The 23,224-nt window shown below is 48.6% G+C and overlaps 2 protein-coding genes and 1 non-coding gene across 9 annotated transcripts in view; 1 reads left to right on the top strand and 2 right to left on the bottom strand.

Annotated features, from left to right (window-relative positions):
* RBL2 (RB transcriptional corepressor like 2) overlaps nt 1-23,224 on the top strand; it is a 55,768-nt gene that overhangs the window by 23,086 nt on the left and 9,458 nt on the right. For 3 of the 4 annotated variants that reach the window (XM_037141554.2, XM_053663260.1, XM_053663259.1), the window contains exons 15-22: nt 639-887; nt 1,081-1,361; nt 1,444-1,620; nt 4,901-4,972; nt 5,553-5,655; nt 6,235-6,440; nt 7,046-7,210; nt 10,943-11,114. In XM_037141554.2, coding sequence (XP_036997449.1) covers nt 639-887; nt 1,081-1,361; nt 1,444-1,620; nt 4,901-4,972; nt 5,553-5,655; nt 6,235-6,440; nt 7,046-7,210; nt 10,943-11,113 — 1,424 coding nt within the window. In that variant the 3' untranslated portion in view covers nt 11,114. Of the gene's footprint in view, nt 1-638; nt 888-1,080; nt 1,362-1,443; nt 1,621-4,900; nt 4,973-5,552; nt 5,656-6,234; nt 6,441-7,045; nt 7,211-10,942; nt 11,115-19,168; nt 19,472-23,224 lie in introns of those variants that run through there. The other variant, XM_037141555.2, reaches the window with a different exon arrangement.
* The window catches only part of AKTIP (AKT interacting protein), a 32,161-nt gene continuing 21,015 nt past the window's right edge, over nt 12,079-23,224 (bottom strand). The window contains exons 1-10 of one of the 4 annotated variants that reach the window (XM_053663261.1): nt 21,366-21,470; nt 18,848-18,963; nt 17,320-17,525; nt 15,092-15,156; nt 14,903-15,003; nt 14,443-14,531; nt 14,261-14,359; nt 14,066-14,173; nt 13,335-13,395; nt 12,079-13,181 (exon numbers count right to left, since the gene is read on the bottom strand). In XM_053663261.1, the coding sequence (XP_053519236.1) occupies nt 13,074-13,181; nt 13,335-13,395; nt 14,066-14,173; nt 14,261-14,359; nt 14,443-14,531; nt 14,903-15,003; nt 15,092-15,156; nt 17,320-17,525; nt 18,848-18,889 (879 nt within the window). In that variant the 5' untranslated portion in view covers nt 18,890-18,963; nt 21,366-21,470 and the 3' untranslated portion in view covers nt 12,079-13,073. Of the gene's footprint in view, nt 13,182-13,334; nt 13,396-14,065; nt 14,174-14,260; nt 14,360-14,442; nt 14,532-14,902; nt 15,004-15,091; nt 15,157-17,319; nt 17,526-18,847; nt 18,964-20,654; nt 20,727-21,340; nt 21,471-23,224 lie in introns of those variants that run through there. The other 3 variants (XM_037141558.2, XM_053663262.1, XM_053663263.1) reach the window with 3 other exon arrangements.
* On the bottom strand, nt 16,214-16,383 carry LOC119046494 (small Cajal body-specific RNA 1). The gene has a single exon (XR_005081997.2). It is a non-coding gene; the product is annotated as a small Cajal body-specific RNA 1 (non-coding RNA).

Raw genomic sequence — 23,224 nt, 5'->3', positions numbered from 1 at the left:
ACATGCCCCCAACTGGGGATTTGGCCTGCAACCCAGGCACGGGCTTGACTAGGATTTGAACTGATGACCTTTTAGTCCACAGGCTGGCACTCAGTCCACTGAGCCACACCAGCCGGGGCGAGTTTTAGTAATTTTCTATATGTGGACAAAGACAAAGATTTATAAAACTGGGGAAATAAATGCTCCCAGATGGTACCATAGGAATATCAAATCTATCAAGTCGCCTTATCAGGTGGTGGGTTTATGGTAAAATCATATATTTTACATGAGTGTTAGGTAGAAATTGGATATGGTCAAAAATATCATGGAAAAATAGAATACTTCAGATTGCCCCTGCCTTGTCAAGACCCTGGAGTAGTGGAGGATACAGCCAGGATCGAATCAGCCCAGGGCGGAGTGGAGAAGGGCGGAGCACTGTGACGCAGGCAGGCCAAGTCGCCCGGTGCTCCTCTACGTTGCCCTCCTAATAGCCTTCACTTGCATTTTTATTACTTGAGTGTAGCCATGATGTGACTCCTGTAATTTTCACTTGCTTTTAAATTATGAAGTAGCTCAAGCACTGGTTCATGAACACTACCAGCAGCTTGGGGGAGGTCAGCTCCGCCTCCCTGAGTTGGGCGGTCGTGTTTCCCCTGCAGGTGGCGGGCGGCACAGCCCACCCACGCTCAGCTCCACCAGAAGGCGGCTGTTCGTGGACGACGGCAGCCCCTCTGACAGAGGGGCACCGGTGCGCGCGCCCCCGCAGCCCCTCGTCAGTGCTGTCCCTGTGCCGAATGTGCCTGGGGAGGCCGTTCCTGTCACACCAGTTCCCGGGCAGACTTTGGTCACCATGGCAACAGCCACTGTCACAGCCAACAATGGACAAACTGTGACCATTCCTGTCCAAGGTAAGGAAGGCATGGTTGGTTCCTGAGTTTTTTGGTGGCATTTATTAGAAAGTTACCCGCGATTTGGCTGGAGTGAGGATATGAAACAAGGGTTCAGACAGAAAGGGAGTTGGGGCAGGAATCGGAATCCCCGCCTGGAGAACCTCGCACCGTCAACATTTCCTTGTGCCTTTTTCTTCGTCACAAACTCCAGGTATCGCCAATGAAAACGGAGGGATCACGTTCTTCCCCGTCCAAGTCAACGTGGGGGGACAGGCACAAGCCGTGACCGGCTCCCTCCAGCCCCTCAGTGCGCAAGCCCTGGCTGGAAACCTGAGCTCTCAGCAGGTGACAGGAGCAACCCTGCAGGTCTCAGGTCCGGTGGCCATTCAGCAGGTCTCCTCCAGTGGACAGCAGCAGAAACCAGGGCCGCTTCCCAGCAGCAGCGGCGTGAGACCCCGGAAGACCAGCTCGTTGTCGCTGTTCCTGAGAAAGGTACTTGTTCGCGCACGTTTACCGGGGCCCGGGCTCTGGAAATGTGTCAGATGCACAGTTTGAAGTGTTTGTTTCTCGCTAGGTTTACCACTTAGCGGGGATCCGCCTGCGGGATCTCTGTATTAAGCTGGATATTTCAGACACACTGAGGAAGAAAATCTGGACCTGCTTTGAGTTCTCCATAGTGCAGTGTCCTGAACTGATGATGGACAGACACCTGGACCAGCTGTTACTGTGCGCCATTTACGTGATGGCGAAAGTGAGTACTGGGGGACATAAAGGAAAAGATGCCACTTCCTCCCTCTCCCGGCATCTTTAGCAGCCTTACTGAGGTGCAAGTCTCGGCCCATTCAGACCCGCTCGTTCAGAATAACTCGGTGGACTTCGGGGCATTCACAGTTTGTACAGCTGTCACCGCGGTCAGTGGAAAACATCCTTTTCCGTTGTATGACTGCGTAGTATTTTTATCCATTTTCCAGCTAATGAACTGTTTCCACTTTTGGGCTCTCTGGGAACATTTGTGCACAAGTTTTTGCACAGATGTTTTCACTGACGCGCAGGTCCAGGGCTGGGCGGCCAGGTCACATGGTAGCTCTATGTCAAGGCCTGAGGGACTGCCCAGCTGCGGTCAGTGGTCACCGTGCCATTTTTCATTCTCTCCAGCTGTCAGGGAGGGTCCCACTGCTCTGCGTTCTCCCGGGCACTTCATTAGCAGGCTTTTTTTTTTGATTACTTGAGGCGGAACACAGGTGACAGTGAGCCATTTTCAAACGGACAGTCCCCTGGCGTTTTGGGCATGCCCAGTGTCATGCACCCACCGCCTCTGTCAGACATTTCCACCCCTGCAACGCGAAGCCACTCACTGCTGAAGTGACTTCCCTCCACTGTCCTTGGCCTCAGTTCCTGGGGACCGCCCTCCTGCGTTGTCTGTATAAGGGTCAGAGGGGCCTCGTGGAAGGGGGACTGTGCAATATTGGTCCTTTGGGGCCTGGTTTGTTAGCGGCATGTCTTCTAGAGCATTTGCGTTGTCGTGTGAGTGGTCGCTTTCTTTCAAGGCCGAATACTATTTCACTGTATGGATGTATTTCGTTCACCCACTGATGGTCACTTGGGTGTTGCCACTTTTTGGCTGCTGTGAATAATGCTGCTGTGAACGTGGGGCTAAAAGTCTTCCAGTCTTTTCCAGTCTTGGTTTTGGTTCTTTTGTGCGTACACCCAGGAACGGCGTTGCTGGTCACACATTACCTCCTGTGTTTAATTTTTTGAGAACTGCCATTTTGTCTGTCACAGCAGCACATGAGAATTCCAGTTTGTCTACATCTTGGACAACGTTCTGTTTTCTTTTTAAAGAGTAATTTACTTATTTTTGGAGAAAGAGAGGGAGAGAAACATCAGTATGTGGTTCTCTCTCACAAGCCCCTTACTGGGGACCTGGCCCACAACCCAGGCATGTGGCCCGACTGGGAGTTGAACCTGTGACCCTTTGGTTTGAAGGCCACTGCCCCATCCACTGAGCCACACCAGCCAGGTTTTTATTTTAACCATTCCAATGGGTATCGACTGGAACTGTGGTTCGGTCTCTCTTTCCCTAGTGAGTAATGGGCCCGAGCGTCTTGCACCGTATTTGTTGGCCATCATCTGAGTTTCTGAGTCCAGCCATCCCGGTGGGTGTGAAGCACTGTCTCACTGTGGTATTTGCATTTCTCTGATGACTAATGATAGGAGGAGTATTTCTTCATCTGCTTACTGCTCATTTGTATGTCTTTGGAGAAATAACTTTAAATCCTTTGCCCATTTTTGAATTGGACTGTTTGCTTTCCGTTGTCAAATTTTGGAGTTCTTATATATTCTGGATGCAACTGCCTTATGAGATAGATGTGATTTGCAAATACTTTCTCTCATTCTGTGTTATCTTTTCACTCAGTAGCATTATTTGAAGCATAAAACATTTTAGTTTTGGTGAAGACTTGTTTTTCTTTTGCTGCTTGCGCTTTTGGTGTGATGTCTGAGAATACAGCGACAGGTCCAAGGTTGTAAAGATTCATCCTGGTTTGAGAGTTTTGCTGATTGATTTTCATACATGAAACCAACCTTGCTTGCATTCCTGGTATAAAGCTTCCTTGGTCATAGGATGGTAATACATCGGGAAGGGTTCCCTCTGCACGTTGAACGAGTTTGTGAAGAACTGGATTTCTTTAAATGTCTGGTGGGATTCAGCAGAGAAGGCACGGAGCCCACATTTCTCTGTGCGGGCAGGTTACTGATGGAGGCTTTTTCTCGTCGTGTCCACTCACATTGCCTACTTCTTCTGGAGTCACTTTCTGTTGTGCTTTTCTAGGATCTTGTCTGTTTCCTCGGGGCTAATTTGTTGGAGCACAGTTGTTCATAATATCCCCTCTTTTTTTTAATCAAATTATTTCCTTAGTAATTTGAGTCTTCTCTCTTTGACATTTTATCATTACGAAATGTCCCCCTTTGGTAACTCTCCTTTTGTCTCAGCAGCTTTCAGTCTGTAATGTTGCATATTGCTGCCAATGACGGTCACAGCGTGACATGCTCCACATTAGCTCTCTGATCCCTAGAATGTACTTGTAACTGAACCTTGTACCTTTGGACCATCTCCCCACTTCCCCAAACCCCTACGTACACATACATGTTCAGCTTGTTTTATACTAACTTAATTCCAGTGAGATGTTGAAGTGCTACTTTCAGTAGCTGTTTCCTCTTTATCCTTTTGGTGGTGGTATTAGAATACACGCAGTGTCCGTAAATGTCATCAGTTTAACAACGCACTGTCATTGCATAAGACTTGACTTGGAACTGAGGGAGTACAGTGTGACAGTATAAATATTTAGTTAATGCTTCATTATTTGACCTTTCCTATCATTCCAGACTCTCGTTACTGGTTGCTCAGTGGTCCCCTCAGTCCTGCTCGCTCTTTGGGCTGTGTTCGGCACGCAGTCCGTGTTCCCAGGTTACAGGTCCGTTGATGCGTTCTATACATCGTTTTGTACGGCTGTGAGAAGAAAGGAGACATTCCGTACTGCCTTCAGAGTTGCACGATGATCTTCACCGGTGGTGTTTTCTTGTATTTGAATCACTATCTGGAGGCATCACTTGCTTTTAGTTTGAAGAACTTTCTGGAGTATCTCTCTCTGCTGGAGACGGAGTCCTCGGTCTGTCTGTGAGCACATGGAACGCCCCCACTGCTCTGTGGCCTCCCGACTCCTGAGGAGGTGGTGTCACTGCATCGGGTCCCTAGTAAGCGGAACACTGTTCGGTTCCTCCAGTGAAATCTTCATGTCACTGTCTCTTTCGTCCCAGGTCTCGGCTCAGACACCACTGACCACCTGTTGTGGCTGCATGTTCTACTTGGGTAGAATGTCCTGTGTGCCCCCAGGGCCATTTCCAGAGACTTTAAGTGACTGGTTTTTAAATACAGTTTTCACCAATTTCACTGTGGAGCAAGTTTATAGTGTTCCACACAACATTCTGCTGAAAGCCAGTTCCCCTCAAAATCCTCTTCCTCTCTTTTCCAGGTCACGAAAGATGACAAGTCCTTCCAGAACATCATGCGCTGTTACAGGACTCAGCCGCAGGCTCGGAGCCAGGTAAGTGCATTTCCTCTCAGGGCTGAAAATAAAGCTTAGTCTTCGATGAATACAAAACATTAGCCAGAGTTGATCTGCAGCCTTTTCTCCAGGCCAAATAAGTAAGACTTGACTTTAAAGGAAGTCTTTAGTTTAAGTCCTCTTTCCTCCAAAAGGTAATGATATGAAGTAACTGATATTAAATTAGGAAGTTGTTTGGTTTCTTTGTCATCTTTCTGTCTGGTTTAGGAAACACAGCATATTCAATCAAATTTTAAAACTCATTTTACCTTTAGTACTATTAAAGAGGGTAGGTATGTGAGATCTTTGTATTTATTTGGCTTAGAACGACTTCACTTTATGGTTGGGTACCATTACAGCTTTGTTGTACCGTAGGCAGTACTTGGAATTTCAAGCCAGACAGCCCCAGGTATAAACCCTGAATCTGTGGATACATGCATGACCTTGGCTGCATTTATTAACCTCCCCGGAGGAGGAGAACTTTTATACCTGGGGTCGTTGTGAGAAGTAACACGCGAAGGTCATACGGCCTAGGATGCGCTCACTAAATACTGATTTCTGTCTCTGTGTCACGTCTAAGATCTACAGAAGTGTTCTGATAAAGGGGAGAAAGAAGAGGAGGGACTCCGGCGGCAGCGACAGCAGGAGCCATCAGAACTCTCCGACAGAGCAGAAAGACAGGGGTGAGTGGGATCGCGACGGAGGCGCACACGGTCCGGTCAGGGGATTCCATTACCTTTCAGGCTAGAGAACTGAGGATTACTAAGTGAAGTGACAGAGGAAATTATCTTATGGCAGAGAATTTGCTGCAATAATAAACAGAATTCTGAATTTAGTGGCAAAGGTGTCTGTCCGTCCTCCCATAGCTTTGAGGCAAACCGTGCAGACCATTTTCCTCCAGGGGAGTTAGAGGAGGCCTCAGGCAGGGGCCCGGCATGTGAAGTGAGACCCCGCTGTGGAAGTGCCACCCTGACTATTTCTGTGCACCACTGAGCGCAGGGCCCAGGCCCTAGAAAACTGGCTGTGACTTAGCATGGACACTCCTCAGTGTGCCCTGCCTCCACTTACGGCTTGGGGGTGACGTCAGTGCTTCACGTGGCACCTGTGCTCTGCTCCCTCCTACGACGAAGAATCAAGCGCCCATTTGCTGCCTTTGCACAAGTAGAGCGCGAAGCTGTTTGCCTGTAGCCTAGTGAGCTTTCGTTCTAAAAACGGTCTGCACCAGCGCCTCTGTCTGACACCGTCTGTTCTCCCCGCTGCAGCCAGCAGAGACTCCAGCCCTGTCATGCGGTCCAGCAGCACCCTGCCTGTCCCGCAGCCCAGCAGCGCGCCGCCAACACCGACCCGCCTCACGGGCGCCAACAGCGACATGGAGGAGGAGGAGAGGGGTGACCTCATCCAGTTCTACAACAACATCTACATAAAGCAGATCAAGTCATTTGCCATAAAGTACTCCCAGGCAAACATAGTGAGTTCGATGCGGAGCATTTCATTTGCCTCCTCACTCGAGAGGGATGAGGGACACTGCCCTTTGAGCCGCTCCATCTGTAAAATACTTTTACAAATAGTTCTCTTGTTAAGTCTGACAAGTAATTTGACTGATACCATCTCTGTTGTTGTGTAACATTAGACAAGACGATGGCGTTGGGTTCCCTGCAGACTAGAGGACAGCGCCAGAGAGAAGGCGTGGGTTCCGGGTGCCCCACACTCAGCAGCCGTGGTGCCCGTGCAAGTTAACTTGCTCTGCGCCTTTGGTTTCTCCCACGTGAAGTGGGAGTGGGAGCAGTCCCTGGCTTACAGGGTGACTGAGGGTTAAATGACACACTGTGCTAAAAATTACATACAGTGCTAAAAATACCGTACTGAGAGTGACCGACACCAAGTGAGCACTCACGTTTGCTGTTCGTATGGTTTTCTTTAGGTTTACTTGTTGCTGTCACTATTTACCATCCACAGAGCTAAGGATTTATTATATCTCTTTCCTCTTACAGTCAAAATAACCATTTCAAAAAAACACCCGGCTAGAACTTCTGTCTCGCTTCTAAGGAACACTGGTTTTTTTTTTTTTGACAGGCGGAGGCCCCCCCGCTCTCCCCCTACCCGTTCGTAAGAACGGGCTCCCCTCGCCGTGTCCAGCTGTCTCACCGTCACCCTGTCTACGTTTCCCCACATAAAAGTGAAACGACGCTTTCTCCTCGAGAAAAGATTTTCTACTACTTCAGCAATAGTCCTGCAAAGGTGAGCCTGACCTACGTCTTGGCCTCTGCTAACCCCAGAGTGCTTCAGATTCTAGAAGCAGGGTTGATGGGAACTGCCAGGGGAAACGACCGGTTTAGGCCCTGGCTGGTGCGGCTCAGTGGATTGAGCAGCGGCCTGTGAACCGAACGGTTGCTGGTTCGATTCTCAGTCAGGGCATGTGCCTGGGGCAACAGATCATGCTTCTCTCTATCCTTTTCTCCCTCCCCTCCCTTCTCTCTAAAAATAGATAAATCTTTTTTTTTTTTTTTTTTAAGTGACCACTTAAGTCCCAATGGAGCCAAACCAGGTATGTCCCCTGACTGGGAATTGAACTCGCGACCTTTCGGTGTATGTGGGGATGCTCCAATTTACAGAGCTCCAGCCAGGGGAGGCTTGTATTCTTAGAAGCTGTTAATATGAAGAAAGGGCGGGTGGTGGAAGGCACTGTTAATGGAGTGAAGGGAACTATAAAGACACAGGACAGATGCGTGGATGCCAATAGAAAGACTCAACTGTAAAGGGCATACTGGGGGCGAGCGGGAGAATGTGACCTGGGCTTCAGGGTTGGTAATTGTAACGTTTCCGGTTAATTTCTGGTTAATAACCGATGAGGGGACTGGGCTGCGCAGGAGGGTGCACTTGAAGTATTCAGAGGTGAACTGTTTCAGTGTCAGTAACTTGCTTTCAGGTAGTTCAAGTAGAAGAGAGAAAACGACCTAAATGTTGATGACTGTAAATGGGCAGTCGGAGTGCTGTCTGTCCAACCTCTCTGTACGCTTGAAATCTTTTAAAACAGAAGCTAGGAAAACAAACAAAGCAAAAAATCTGTTAGAAAATAGAATGGGCCCTGGCTGGTGTTGGTAAGTGGATTAAGGGTGGACCTGTGAAACAAAGGGTCCCCGGTTCGATTCCCAGTCTAGGGCACATGCCTGGGTTGTGGGCCAGGTCTCCAGTGGGGGGGCACAAGAGAGGCAACCACGCACTGATGTTTCTCTCCCTCTCTTCCCCACTTGCTAAAAATAAAAATCTTCAATATATGTATTTATAATGTAAAACGATTTCCTGAAATAGCAGCAAAGTATCACATACCTTATAATAAGTTTATCTTTGCAGAAAAATTGTATAACTTGAATTAGATTTTAAAAGACTGGAATAAATGAAGATACATAACTGTTTGAATAGGAAGATGAAATATTAAAAAATAGAATTTCTTCCAACTGTTGCACAGGTTTACTAATAATAGTCCCAAAAACCAATTGGAGTTGGAAGAAATGGTTAATACTTTCTCTAACATTAGATTTTCATCTGATAACCACAAATTCCAAGTAGATTGAAGAGTTAAATGGGAAACAAAAAGTACCAATTTCAAAAGAAGGCTGAAAAAGGGAAAAACATATAGGAAAAAAGCAAGCAAATAGCAATTAAATGTAAATGGTCTAAATGTACCAATTAGAAGGTAGAAATTGTAACATTAGGTGAAGACCTATTTGTTCCTTATATGTAACACTTAAGTGTAAAGACACCTAGTTCATAGCACTAAGTACCTGTATTAGAAAAGAAGAAAGGTCTCAAATTATGACCTGAACAGCTGGAAAAACAGTTGATGAAAAATATCTTAAAGCAGAGAAAAGTAAGGCCATTGACAGTTAAGAGTTTTTTTTGGTTTTCAGAAGATAAAATTTGCTAGCTGCGTCTCTGTATAGACTAAGCAGGAAAGACAAGACACGTTACCAGTATCAGAAGTGAGAGGCACCGGTACAGCCCCTACGGACATGAAAAGTCTAATGAAGGATGCAAACCGACTTTGTTCCAGTAAATGTGATAAGCTGACATGTACCCATTCTTTGAAAGACAAACTTCCAAAACAGTTACCTTTTAAACAGTCCAACATTTCTTCATGATAATACTCTCAGGAGATTTCCTCAACCTGATAAAAAGGTGTATTTCACAAAATCTACAGCCAACATGATACTTAATGGGGAAAGACTGTCTCCCCTGAGATGAGGAAGAAGGCCCGGACATCTGTCTGCGCTCGCCGCTGCCATTCAACAGGGTGACTGTGGGCCCTGGCGCATAAATGCAGTAGGGCAAGACGGGGAAGACACAGAGCAGGGTCCTGCGTAGGAAAGCCACAAAGTCCATGAAGAGGTGCTGGGACTAGGAAGATGACAGAGGTGGCATGATTTCTATAAACTAGTGATCGGTAGCCCTGGCTGGTGTAGCTCAGTGGATAGAGTGCAGGCCTGCGAATCAAAGGCTCGCGGTTCGATTCCCAGTCAGGGCACATGCCTGCGTTGCAGGCCAGGTCCCAGTAGGGGACGCACGAAAGGCAACCACACATTGATGTTTCTCTCCCTCTCTCCTTCCCCTCTAAAGATAAATAAAATCTTTAAAAAAACCCCAAAAAACTAGCAATGAGTAATTAGAAGTGAAAGAATTTTTAAACACTGTAAACAGGTAAGTCTGATGATTGATGTGTAAGACTTGCATCCCGAACACCACGGAATCTTGGTGAAGAATTAAAGACTGAGAAAATGGAGAGAGACGTATATTCACGAACTGAAAAACAGTATCAAGATCTCCATTCTTTCCCACATGGTCTATAAATCGAACCTAATTCCTGACAATATTCCAGCAGAATTATCTGTATACATTAACTGGTTACAAAACGTACATGAAAATGCATAGTAACCAGAATAACAATTTTCGGAAAACCTGAAGCGTGCACTGATTTCAAGATTTCTTGTAAAGCTGCGGGATTCAAGACAGCGTGGTTCTGTGCAAGCGGACCCACAGGTCGACTGGGCAGCCTGGAGCCGGGGAGCAGGCCGCACGGGGCTGGGGCAGAGGGCGAAGACAGTTGTCAGTGCACCAGCACGGTTCATTTGTATTACTTATTCATGTGGTGTTTTCTGCTCAAACAACTGTCAGCCTCCTTTGCCCCACCCTCTATATGGCCAACTAGTTTTCAACAAATGTGCCAAAAGCAAGTCGCTGGAGAAAGAAGTCTTCTCAACAGAAGGTGCTGAAGCCTTGACAGACACGCTGGGTGGGAGGCAGTGACGTGGGAGGCCTGTGACAGTGTCCTGTCCAAGTGCATGTGACTGCTCAGTGTGCTTTCCAGCAAAAAGTGTAGACCATAAAGTGGCACGTGGACATAATTTCCTTAACCCAGAAAACAATGCGATAAACTGACTTTTGGGCCTTTGGACCAACTTCATGCTAAAGGCCCTAAAGACAGATCCCGTCCCCAGCACTCTGGCAGCATCCTCTCAGTTCTCCCAGAAATAATCTATGACTGTTACATTCTGGACCACACTAATAAGTCACAAGGATGCTGTAGGGAATGAAGGCTGGCTTCTCTTGTGAAACTCCAGTTGAGAAAGGCTGCTAGACTGAAAAAAATTGGAACTGATTAAACGTGGCATAGAGATGTCATGATCTATAACTTGTAAAATGGAATCACAGATTTGTTCACTCTTACGTTTTGGAAAAGTGTACATGAAATAAGCCCCAGAGCTTGCTAGAAAAGGGAAGTACTCCTCCTCTGCCCCAGACAGCCATCAGTCTCTGCCAGCTGGGATTGGAAGGCTGTATAACTTAGTTGTTTTCTTTATGAAGATGTTCAGACTTTAAGGTAAACCTTAAACTTAACTCATTTGCAGTACTTCGCCTTAACACTGAATTTACATGTATTAGCATTTTAAATTTTTATATCTATTTTCCCTCTAGAGACTAAGAGAGATTAACAGCATGATACGGACTGGAGAAACTCCAACCAAAAAGAGAGGGATCGTTTTGGAAGATGGAAGTGAATCGCCTGCCAAAAGAATTTGCCCGGAAAATCACTCTGCCTTAATCCGCCGTCTCCAAGACGTAGCTAATGACCGAGGTGCCCACTGAGGTTAGTCTGCTGTATTGAAACTCTTTTCACAAACTGTTTAACAGCATCATTTAATGCATGCTAGATTGTGGGGCTCTTTTTCCTTACTCTTTCCAGTATCCTTATTTTTACTCATCTCGTCTGCCTTTTTTCCTACCACTCAGTGCTTGCCATCAGTGCTGCTTAGAATCCAAACTGGGATTTTTAACTCTCTGGCAAAGCTTTCACAGGTACTGTAGAGAACCAAGCATGCTGACGTAGTGTGCGAGGTCTCTGCTGACCTTGCTCCAGCAGCGACATGTGTTTCAGTTCATTCCTACCTGTTTTGTGGTCTGCTCTGGCTCTCGTGAAAAGCAACACAAAGACTAGGTATTTTGTTCTAAAACACCCGGTAGAAGTGTGAGAAGTCTGCATTTTTGCAGCATTAGTGAGGGAGCCCGGACTCCGGCCCCGCCCCCGTGTGCTGGTGCAGTGTGAGTGCTCGGCTGTGCGCTGTGTGAGCGAGCGAGTGAGCGAAGTGGCACTTTAGGGCTGAGAGAGCAGGACTCCGTACCCAGGTTTTGCTGTGTATTGTGATGGCACTTTCTACAATGTGAACTTTACATTAAGTACAAAACTTCTAGGCTAAATACTCAGTATCTTCTTTGATGCTTTTGTACCTTTTTAAAACCATTAAGCAGCAGTAGCCACCTTTGGGGCGTGCATTTTAAATTCTCCAGTCCCCCCGCCCCCTTAACAGGGATCGGCTGGCTAAGTGAAGATTTTAAATCAAGTTGAATTAAGAGAATTAATATTAAAAATTACGGCCTCTTCTTTTAGGAGGTAGTTATCCAAAAGACATGTGTCTACTAAGGTGATATGTTTTAAAATACCTACCTTCGGGTGTGTTCCTGGCATTTTAAAAGAAGTTTAGGTTGAACAGTTTAGGTTTTCTTGAGTACATAGTACCACTCATACAAATTAGAAAAGGTTATTTAACAGCTACTGAAATGATCTATATATACCTTTATTAATCAGTATTGCTCCAGCAGTTTTTAAGTTGAACAAATAACCTTTTTAGGGAGAAAATTCAATTGTAAATTGAATCAGTATAAACAGAGTTACTAGGTAACTTCATATTTGCTCCAAGAGAAATATGGAACTTACACTGTTCAGTTAGAATAGTGTTCTGCAAAAAATATTTATAAAACCTCTTCAGATATTTACTGCTACTGTAATTTTATATGAAAATAAGTGTATTTTTCAATAAAGCATTTATAAATTAATCTTTGTTATACTGAGAAAAGGGTATTTAGTTTCCTGCATAAATGACAAAGAACCATCATTTATTGGTTTATTTTGTCTCTACAAAACACATTAGTCATTCATTGCTTAAATATTTGACTTCATTAGAAACCGTTTCAACACTTTTTCTCCCTCCTGCCACAAAAATACAGTAAGTAATTTGCTTTTAAAAAAACAAACAACATGAACAAACATTCTGGACTCTTCTCGCTCACCTAATGCGCACCTCAGTGACAGCAGCTCGTAAAGCAGCAAGACAGCAGGCTGAAGCCTGAGGTTCAAATGACCTTGCACTTCAAGTGCTAGTGAGCTCGGGAACCTGCTTCCTCCACACCCTGACACATGCACAGCTGAACCGCTGGTCTGAACGTCATTAGATAGTGCTAAACTCTGTCTACCCTATTAGTTTCAAATGAATGCCACTTACCTTTAGCTTTACATTCAGAAAAATACTTAAGCCTCAATGTCCCCAAGAATTGGGAGTACTGAACTATTCACCACCCTAAGACACTTCTGACAGAAGTAACGCGTCACTGGAGCGGTCTCTAAAACTTGCCGTTAGAACCTAAGCGTGCACAGACCACACCGGTGTCAGTCCCTGTTCACACAGTTTACTCTGCAGCAGTCCCGGCCGCTGGGCAGCCAGAGCTGGGCCCAGCCGCAGGCGAGTGCACGGTGCACCGGGCTCTCCAGCTCCTAAGTAGCTCCTGTTTTCTCTTCTTTACTGAACGGTTGTACGGAGCCAGGCTTCACCCACGACAGGCCAGCAACGTGAACGCTTTTATTGTGCTGTTCTTCAGGCTTCTAGGCACAACCAAAACAAACACCAGAAAGTGACCAATGGTGAGATTCCAGCCCTGTGCAAGCGCTTTCCCCAAAAGTTGTTCGTGCAGAATGAGAACTCCCCAGTGAAGACCCTTTAGAAAGCAAATAGTGAGTTAACCGTTATCTACTTACTTTCTGAGTCAGCATCTTCTCTCTGGCTTCGTCGTGTATAGCAGGATTCCACGGAGAAAAGCTTAAGGAAGAGGAAGATTTAAAAACTCCTTGGCTTACTAAATTTGAGTAGCATTGATTTTTTAGTAGTTAGGTCTTACTATGGCAACTATCTTAACATCTTAGGATTTAGAGTGGTCTGTAATCAGCCGTCGAGGTGTGACTTCAGACGTTACCCGTCTCCTCACGTAACTACTCCTTCCTGGAGCGCCCCCCATGGGAGAGCCCGTTCCAGCTGCGCTGCCCCCCGGAGGCGCTGCTGTTCACAGTGGAGCAAGGGAGGCAGGGTAGACTAAGGAACCGCTCCCGTCCCCGCAAGTGCATGAGCCTACTGGTCCCCGCACCGCCCCCGACACCCGCCCGGGGCCAAGCGCCACGGCCCCACAGGAGCCTACAGCGAGGCTTCCTCCTGTCACCCGGGCTGCCTGCCGAGGGGCTCCAGCTAAAACTGCCACCTGCAGACGGAAGTCCTGACGCTTGGCAGAGCACTTTACCAAGAACCCTGAGGAAACCGCCACCCTAAATAGCTTGCTATTTGGCATAAAGCTTTTTTTGTTCAAGGGAAGAGCCCCCAGGAGACAGTAGAAACCCTGCTGGCAGGCAGTGCTGAGCCTGAGAGATTATGCGCTTCCCCCGAAAGCCCCACTCAGACCAGACCGCACAGTGCGGCGCACGTGGGAACGGCCACCTACCTGATGGCGTAGGGGTCTTCTATTCGGGGCTGCTCAAAGAGCTGGGCCGTGCCCGCCCTCACGCTGTCCACCACTTTACTTTTAAACAGATGAACATCCTTTTCATACCTGTGTTTAAAGATCAGAACGTTACTAACGCTGTCTACTTAGCTGCATTTCCGAATTGATGTGAAGGAAGGAAGCGAAGGCGCGTACAGGACGGCAGCCTCGGGGTGGAGGGGGCTCGCTGTGTCGATCTTGTAGAACACCCTCCTCGCGTACATCAGCACCTGCCACAGGTGGTTGTGGTTCCGCCTGCGGGGAGATGGGGAGACGGGGCGCGTTGCCAAGGCGTCCTCTCACTGACTGCGGTCACTGGAGGAGCCCGCGTCACTAACCTCCATTTGGCAAACGCTCTCTTCACATCCAGTTCCCCCGAGGTGGGGTCCACCAGTGGGTGAAAGACGGGAATGTCGAACACCAAGCGCTGTGGGGAGACAGGCGTACTTTGACCCGTGCAGACAGTGGCTGTCCCGTCAGGGAGGTGCCTCGAGAGCGAGACGTAACTGCGTCCCCAACCTCCCCTATGACCTTTACTTTCACGGGGGGGGGGGGGCGGTCTCCACCCCGGCACCCAGGCTGGGCTGCGGGTGCGGCACGTAGAAGCTCCTAGCGGAGGCCGGCAGCACCAGGGACACAACCAGGCCCAGGAGTCCCCCCAGGAGACTGCGCAGCAGGTAGACACTTTAGGGAACAAACTGTGACAGTGGTCAATTTCGGGAAAGAAAGGGAGAGCTGTAAGGCCCTGTGAGTGCCTCTCTGGCGGGCACATGAAGCCAGACGGTGGCTCCTACTTACTGGACAGTCGCCGTCGGGGTAGTTATCGGGGATGTAAACTGTGAACTTGAACACACCGTCTTGATAAAGCCCGTGCCGTATGAAGATTACTCCGAACCACACTGCAGGGAACAGAGACCAGTCAGGGCCCACATCTGTGCCAGAGGAAGCCGCCCGGCCGCAACTGGCACCAAAGGGGCGGGTCCTTACTCAGTGCCGAGCGGTAGGACGGCTGCACGTAGACACCTGGTAGCCGCTGCTTCACGACCAAGGTGCTGAAACAGAAGCGGCAGAACAGTGAAACGTATGGCTGTCAATGACACAGACAGGCCCAGCCACCCCGTGAGAGGTGGGACAACCCTGTCAGGGGCGGCTGCTGCCCTAATGTGACAAGCTGAGCCCTCACAGTCTCTCACATGGCCTGCCACCCCTCTCTCCTGGCCTCACCACCAAGGGCCTCGGGTTAATTCAAGCCAACAGGGACACGCAAAGAATCAGGTTTTCCTCCCAGAAATCCCCTTCCCCAAGACATCTCAGAAACCAACCTGGAGGTGATTCAGAACAATGCAACCTGATTTAAGTTCTGGATGTTAGGTTGGGGGCAAATGAGGGTATTGGTAAAGTCACTGCTTTGGGATTGGAGAGAACAGAGCCCACTCACACACACGCCAAAGCCATTTGAAACAACTGTAGGTCGTTAAGAATGAAATGCCTCACTCAGGTGTCCAGCTCTCCGGTTAGATCACCACCCAGGGGGCAGAAGGCCACCTTTCGCTTTAACTCGCAGTGTTGACGGTGAAGGTGGGCACCAGGGGAGGCTCGGGTGCAGCGCCCTGTTCCTAAATCTACCCCTCGCTGCAGCCACCTGCACTCCGGGGGACACACACGAAGGCTGCACTGGCTCTTCGAGGACCCGGGCCACCCACCCCCGGCCGTGCCGCATTGCTCTAGCAGCTGAGCCACTAGGCTCAGTGAGCCAAGCCCTGACCAGACCTTAGAAAGAACAATGTCAGTCCAGGGCCCTGGAACACACCAACCTGCCAATCCTGAATTTTAATTGAGAAGTAGCTTACTGGTCCTTAGTTGATTGTTTCTATTACCTATTTGCTGTCACTTTTAATCACGTTAAAGCGCTTACCTCATTTTTAAGGCCCTAAATTCGGCATGTCAACAGCAGCGTGCTTGGCAGATGTATGTATAAAGGGACCACCGCTGCTGTCAGCCCTTTAGACCGGGGCCTCGGACCCTCTGACCAGTGCAGCATTAGTGCAGGGACAGAGGGCTCAGGGTGCCTTTAAAAACTACAGGTACAAAGAAAGGACTTATTTTTCCAGTTGTGCCACTGAGTTCTAACTCAGAGCATGTCTTTACCCCCTGGGCTTGGAAGACTTGCGGCTCCGGCTTTAGTGCTGCACTTGGTAAAGCACTAAACTGTGACAGCACACAGCGAGCCCTTGACACAAGGCCAGGACATAGACTGCTGGATGAATACCAAGCTGTGTAGGAAGGAATTTTAAACTAATTGAAATTCAGAACGCGCCACACTTCCAGCCCTTGTAACGGATTAATTCAATCAGATGCCATCAGCACTTGGTCACTCCTGGAGCCCAGGGCAGGCCAGGTGCCGTGTCGTCACGACCAGCACTCTGCAGGCGTGCTCCTCGCCCTCCGAGGACACATGCCACTGTGCTCCAGCTGTGGCTTCTGTGACCAGTCAGCTTCTTCCTACAGGGAGCCCTCATCTGTATGACACCCCTGTAATCGCCTAATTTGGCCTTAGGGGGTCCTTAGAGTAAATCAGACTGGATCCCCTATCTAATGACAGTCCTTCAGGTGTATAAAGTCCCCCAGCTCCGGTGCCCCCATTACTGACACCTAAGGTCTGGCTTTCTGACCTCCGCCTAGTGGGACCACCCCCTCAATCTGTCAGGAGGCCTCCTACAATGAAGACCCCCAGAAAGGAGTACAAACCTCCGGCCAGGTCTGCCTCAAGAGAGAACAGACCACCACCCTCCCGCTGTCCCGTCCTCCACGACCCCCTCTTCAGGAGACGGAGTCCTCACTCCACAGAAAGAAAGAAAGGTCCTGACCAGTACTGTGTTTACCTCACTCTGTCCTTCCTGTTGCTGTCCAAACAGATACAGAAATTGAAGCACAAATTTGCCTTTAAATATTATTTACCCAAGCTCTGAATAAGAATCATTACATTTACTAGAGGATATTTATAAACACTACTTAGGCCTCAGGTAAGAGCAATGATGTTGCCAGTGATAGCCTCCATCTTTCTGTCAACGTCAAGGCTGGATGGGTGTGAGTTTGAGATTTAAGATTAAGTGGCTGCTGTTTACTGAGTCCATCAAAATAACTTTCATTCTTTACCTTCAAGAGGCATTTGAAGTGTAGTAGTTTGTAAAGGGAGTAGTTTGTCAAGAACTTACAACTCTGCAAGGAGCGAGTACTCCAGGTAGAAGGGTCCGTACGAGGCATGTGTGCCGTTGGCGGACTGCGCTGCGGGGGCGGGGGATGTCGGCTTAGTTATGGGCAGAGCATTTTTAGGGATGGAAGGCAGCTGTTTCTTGGGAGCAGTGCGTGGAGGACTGGTTTTCCCGTCCCCCGTCAGTGTCTTCTCGTCACCGTCAGACCGCTGTTCAAGAGGAAGTGGTGAGAACATTTGTTAGGGTGACTATTTAATCGCAACAGTACGTGAGATCTTGGTCCTTGACCTAAAAGCTGGAATTACTCTCTTCAAGGATATTCCAGCACCATGATCGAGATGACTGGAAAGGCCTTGGGCCATCATAAAGAGTAGAATAAACCCAAGCAAGACTAAAGCATTAGAAAACTCTCGTTAGCTGCATCCTATACAGACAAGCCAATGTTTACAAGATTTAAGTGAAAGAAAGAAATCACCTCTCCCGGTGGCCCCCAAAAGGGCAAAGGGTTAGTAAACAATGAGACAACTGGACAGGCTACAAAGCCCCTGGGCAGTTAGACACTGCAGGACGCATGGTGCTGCGCAGCTCTGAGTCCGCAGAGATGGCCCTGACCAGTGCGGGCATGTGCCTGGGCTTGTGGGCCGGGTCCCTGGTTGGGGCCACCAGAGAGGCAACCGATCTTTTGCACATCAGTATTTCTCTTCCCCTTTCTCCCTCCCTTGCCCTCTCTCTAAAAATAAACATCTTTGAAAACTTTTTAAAAAATCAATAATGATGACTGAAATTAGTCACTGCCTAACAGCACCTGGGTTGGAAACAAAGAAGGAAGCTAGTATCTCACTAGCAATGGGTTTAGTTTTGACCTTGTCCCTGATGGGTGCGTTCCGACATTCCAGCCCCCCAACCCCCCACACACGAACTGTCCCCCGCAGCAGAGAGAGAGGTCTGAGTGCGTGCGACTGGGCTCCACCCGACCGCTGCTTCCCTGGCTCTGGTGCCGCACAGGCTGTGTGCTCGCTGCATTAAAAATGTACGTCCTGTGCATTAAAGAGAATGATCAGCAGTGGTGTTTCCACAGAGATGGAATTATGGGTTATATTTGTTTTCTTCTTGTCTACATGTTTGGCCTTGCTACAATGTATTTTTGCAATTAAAAACATTTTATTTAGAAAAATTAAACCAGTGCCTTCTGGTCTGACTTCACATTGGACTGGCCTTTCCTAAGGCTTCTCTAACCATAGAATCTTGCAGTTTCGTAAGAGCTACTATAGTAACAAATTTCACGATTATGTATATATCACCTGTCAAAACAGTCTTAGAATCATGACTACCAGAATGATTTCTGTTTTAGATGGGATCTCAGTCTCAGAAACTAACTTTAATCAACTAAATGATTACTTCTCAAAAGTAAAACCTGAACTAGAAAAACAAAATAATCTTGCTAAGATTACAGAGCAATCTCGGTAGGAATTATTCTGGCCTCTATTTTGATGCAAACTGTTTCCTCACCGAATCTATCAACTATACTTACTTTGCGTCCAGAGCTCGCAGACATGCTCCAGAAAGGGTTCATAACGTGTCCTCCACACAAAAAATTTCAGTAGTCTCTGTGTCATCGGACTCTCCCGTCCCCCAAACTCACTTTCCCTGAAAATGAGATGGGAGACACGAATGCCAACACCAAAGTTAAGACAACTAAAATAATTAAGTACTAACTCTGACACTCTCTGCAGAGGTGTGTAGTATAACATAAGATAACGCATAGTTTTAAGAACCTAGGGGGAAAGTGTTTTCAGAGATAGCCTCCTTCAATGTCCTGTCTTTTGACTCCAAATTCTTTCCCACCTTTAAGTGTCTACAGATTGTGGGGGCCCAGTATTCAGAATATTGGCCCGGATTCAGAACGTTCAGTGACACGACTCAGCTCTGGTGCCGGGAATGAAGACACGGACTGTAACAGTTGCCAGTAGCATAACATCCAGGCATTTGACCCTGGGGAACACCAGGTTCAGAAGGCCCTCCACCCACATAACACAGAAAGTCTAGTGCTTTCTCAGGGTGACAGGGAATTAAAGATCCATTTTTAAGTGTGTATTAAGTCAGTTGTCTTAAGTACAAAATGATTCTCTCTGCCAGGGAGAAAAACGAGGGTACAGGGGCATGCAACAGAGGGGGCTAATGGGGCCCTAGTGGGACTGTCCCTCCAAAATGGCCTTTCGGCTGCTCGAAGGGTGGAGGCTGCAGGACTGGGTATACGAGGACTTGCCAGCCAACATATACGAAAGCAACAGAGGAGTGTAAAAGAGCTTTCACAAACATCATCTTCTACTAGAGCTTTAATCAGTGGGTGACAAAGCATGGCTCTAAGGTCACAAAAGTCAGTGGGTCATTTACTAAAAATACAAAAATACAAGGAAGAGAAGCCAAGGGAAGACAGCAAGCCCATCTGTGAGAATAGCACCTCCTCTGCCCTGGCGGTGCCCCCCCACAAGAGGCTGAGTTCCTTCTCTGGATTCCGATTCGCACCAGTCAGAAGGCTGAAGGTGAAAAGTGTCAAAATTTAGCAACAGCTTTAACTTACTTCTGTAAATCATTAGAGGAGCATGTGCCAAATATGTCCCTAATCAGCAAAAATGTGTTTTCTGACAAGCCTATGACCCCACAGAGGGTACACAATCTCCCATACCTGCCAGTGCCAATTACTGCTGACTTGATGCCACCCAGTAATTAAACCAAAGGAATGAGGACTCTGGTTCTTCCACGGACCTGCTGACTTACATCCAGTAAATACAGTAAATAGCATCTTAGTACTAAAAGTTTTCTTCAAATTTGCCCTTAAAGAGGGCAGTGATATGCATGACAGTACTTGGAACATCAAAAATGTGTCCTGTTTGGCTCACAGGAACACAGCACCGGTTTCCAGAGCCAGACAGTGCACAGCTCCCCACTATCATCCCAGACAGACCTGATTCACAGGGAGGACACCCGTCCCCTTGGGACAGGGATCACCTCCCATGTAAATTTACTGGGGTGGGCCAATCACCTATAAGGTCCCCTCCAGTTGTAACGTAATGATTCTGTAACTTTGCCTTTAAGAAATAAAAGTTGCCCCCAGTTCCTCCTATGTTTCAGCAGGAGATATGTTTCTACAGCAGCAACACAATCACCTGGAAATAACACCATTCTTTAGCTGTCTAGTCTACCCAGGCGCAGTACAGCGCTTTCCAGCAGGAGTGACACAGACGAAACAAATACGTCCTAGTCATTAGGGAACAATTAAAAAATTTCCGGTTAGGCCATACAAACAAGAATGCTGGACCTGTACAAGTGATACGTACATGGCGTGAGCCAAAACTCCAAGACGGGTGCTGGTTTCCTCCTACGCGCCACGGTCCCTACATAGGCACTACCTTAATCCATCACCCGGAACAGCCGTAAATGCCACGATTCGAGACCACGGAACAGTGCCCAGAAAAAAGACAGGAACGGCCCATGTTTGGCAACAGAGGGGGACAGTCAGACGGGCACCCAGGAACCCAGGAACGGGGCGGAAACCCATCTCCGCGCACCCAGAAAATCTGGACAAACCTGTCTTGACATGAAATAAGGCAGGGGCCATGTCCTGGCTTTATGGCTACCTCGAGGCGGCCCGGGCCCACAAGCCCCTCTGGTGGGGGGTCTAAAGGCCTCCAAGGCTCGCCCCCCCCACCCCCAACTAGGGTGCAGGGACAGCGGGCACAGGGACAGAGCCAGGGAAGGCGGGACCTGGATGAGGCAGGTTAGTCAGCCCTCCTTCCTCCTCCTCCTCCTCCTCGGGCCAACCCGGCCCAGCTCCCAGAGGGACAGACCCCAGCGCCATCCCCCCACCTCCGATGCAGGCGCAGCAGGTGCCCAGCCCCGCCCCCCCAATGTACCAGCGCGGCTGCCATCGCTATGGAGGAAAAAGCACCCAGCAGGGCAGAAAAATGCCGGCCGAGGACACTGGCGGCCAGATTTAAAGACTCCACGACCCTCACAGACTTACCCGCCTGCCTGCCAGCGCACCTCACCTCAGTGCCTTCAATGCAGTGCTCCGGCCTGCCGAGCGCCGTCAGGGACCCACGGCATCCCCGCCGCCGCCGCAGCGCCAGCCCGACCCCCCTGCCTGCACCCCTCCACGCCCCGCCCTACGCTCCGAGTCAAGATCCGCCCCCTACCCCACACCCCTGGCTTCCAACACTTCCGCCCAGACTCCCGACGTCAAGTGGCTTCCGCACCTGTCTGTCAAGGACGTTTTTCCGGGGGCGTTGGGTAGACCACATTCTGTCCTGCCAATGAAATCTCCTCCGCTAGGGTGGGGCACCACTTGGCCCACCCCTTACGTAACAGCGCTCTGAGAAATGTCAAATCCCGAGTCTAAGCCGCGCTAGACGGACAAGCGCCTGTACATAATTGGTTACAGCGTCAGCCAGTCACCATTGAGACCCGCCCAGATATTTGTGTGTCGCTGCTGCAGCCTTTCAGAAAGGTTGTGACTTCGGGTTTTCCAAACCTGGCCCGGGGTGGGGCCTGGCTCGGGGCTGAAGTCCCCGCGAGAGACTTGTAGGACTGTGGTGCGTGTGACCGCCCCCGGTCCACCAGATCCTTGACTGCTCCTGGCAGCGTCACCAGGCCCCTGACCGCCGCGTTGACTGGCAACTAGAGGGTGTGTCAAGTGCGGAGAATCCGGAAGACGGCTTTACGTAATACTGAGAACACCGGTTTTCTACGTCACAGAGTAGAGGCACTTGGATGCCATTGATGGGAACCAAACTCCCAAGTCATCCCGCGACAGTAGTCCTGCCAAAGGAGCTTTGAGAAATGTGTGGACCCTGAGAAAGAAGACATGTAGTAAGAAGGGCCGCTGGCAGCTAACTGGACTCAGGGACCCCTCAAACCGCCCATCAGGGAAAAGCCTGGAACGAACTACCCTCCTGCCCCGTGTTCCTGCCATCTGAGTCAGCTCTTATAAAGGAGGTTCTGAACTTACTTCACTCATCAGCCAAAATGGCTCCGTTCTGACCAATCAGGACAGTACCTTTTGAACCAATCAAACTGTGAGGATTTGGAGTCCTCATTTGCATGAAGACAGACCAATCAGGGACCATGGGCGGAAAAAGTATTTACCATATTTTGCTGTGTATTATGCACACCCACGTGTTTGTGTGTGTTATTACATGGGATTATTATACCCATGATATGTAATGATTATACCCCTGTATAATGCACATCCTTATTTTTCCTTCAAAAATTCTGGGCAAGAAAGTACGCATTGTACACTACAAAATATGGTATATAGGTCAGTTCCTCTCTGTCTCGTTGGTTAGGTAGGGCAGTGACGAGTACTAGGAGTTTGCATTTGTTACAGATTCTGGTGCTTATTCTGAAGTTTGAGAAAGCCTCCTATGGCACGCTAGCTTCTGATCCTTTTGTCATTTTTATTTATTTCTACCTCACAAGCCTGCACTTGGATCTGGAATTCCTTTACCAGCTCTAACACTGCTCAAAAACCTTGCCACCAACTAAAGAGCCATTGCAGACAGGCCTAAACTCAGCCCGACCTCCCAGGCACACCCAATGCCGACCTCATTCCCATCTCCCTCTCATCTCCTGCACTGGTCCCCAGGCTCGTTCTGAGACTGCTGCCCTGGCTTTCACACCTCCGAGCCTTTTCTTACAATGGTGCCTTCTCTTGGGAGGCTTGTCCAACCTCCACCTAACTCAGGATCTTACACTCCGACCGGGTTGTTTGTTCAATTTTCTGGTTGCTTTGGGAATTCTGGTAAAATGGACATGTTAAATGGCAGGCAGCCATTTAATCCCAAGGGCGCGTTCTGAAGCCCAACTTCCTCCCCTCGCTGGAAACACTCCCAAACCACTTCCTTTTGTC

Source organism: Artibeus jamaicensis, unplaced genomic scaffold, assembly GCF_021234435.1.
Source record: "Artibeus jamaicensis isolate MK-2021 breed Jamaican fruit bat unplaced genomic scaffold, CSHL_Jam_final contig_3152, whole genome shotgun sequence".
In the NCBI taxonomy this organism is placed as follows: domain Eukaryota; kingdom Metazoa; phylum Chordata; class Mammalia; order Chiroptera; family Phyllostomidae; genus Artibeus; species Artibeus jamaicensis.
The sequence above is the reverse complement of the archived record's forward strand: the minus strand, read 5'-3'. Positions and strand labels throughout refer to the sequence as shown.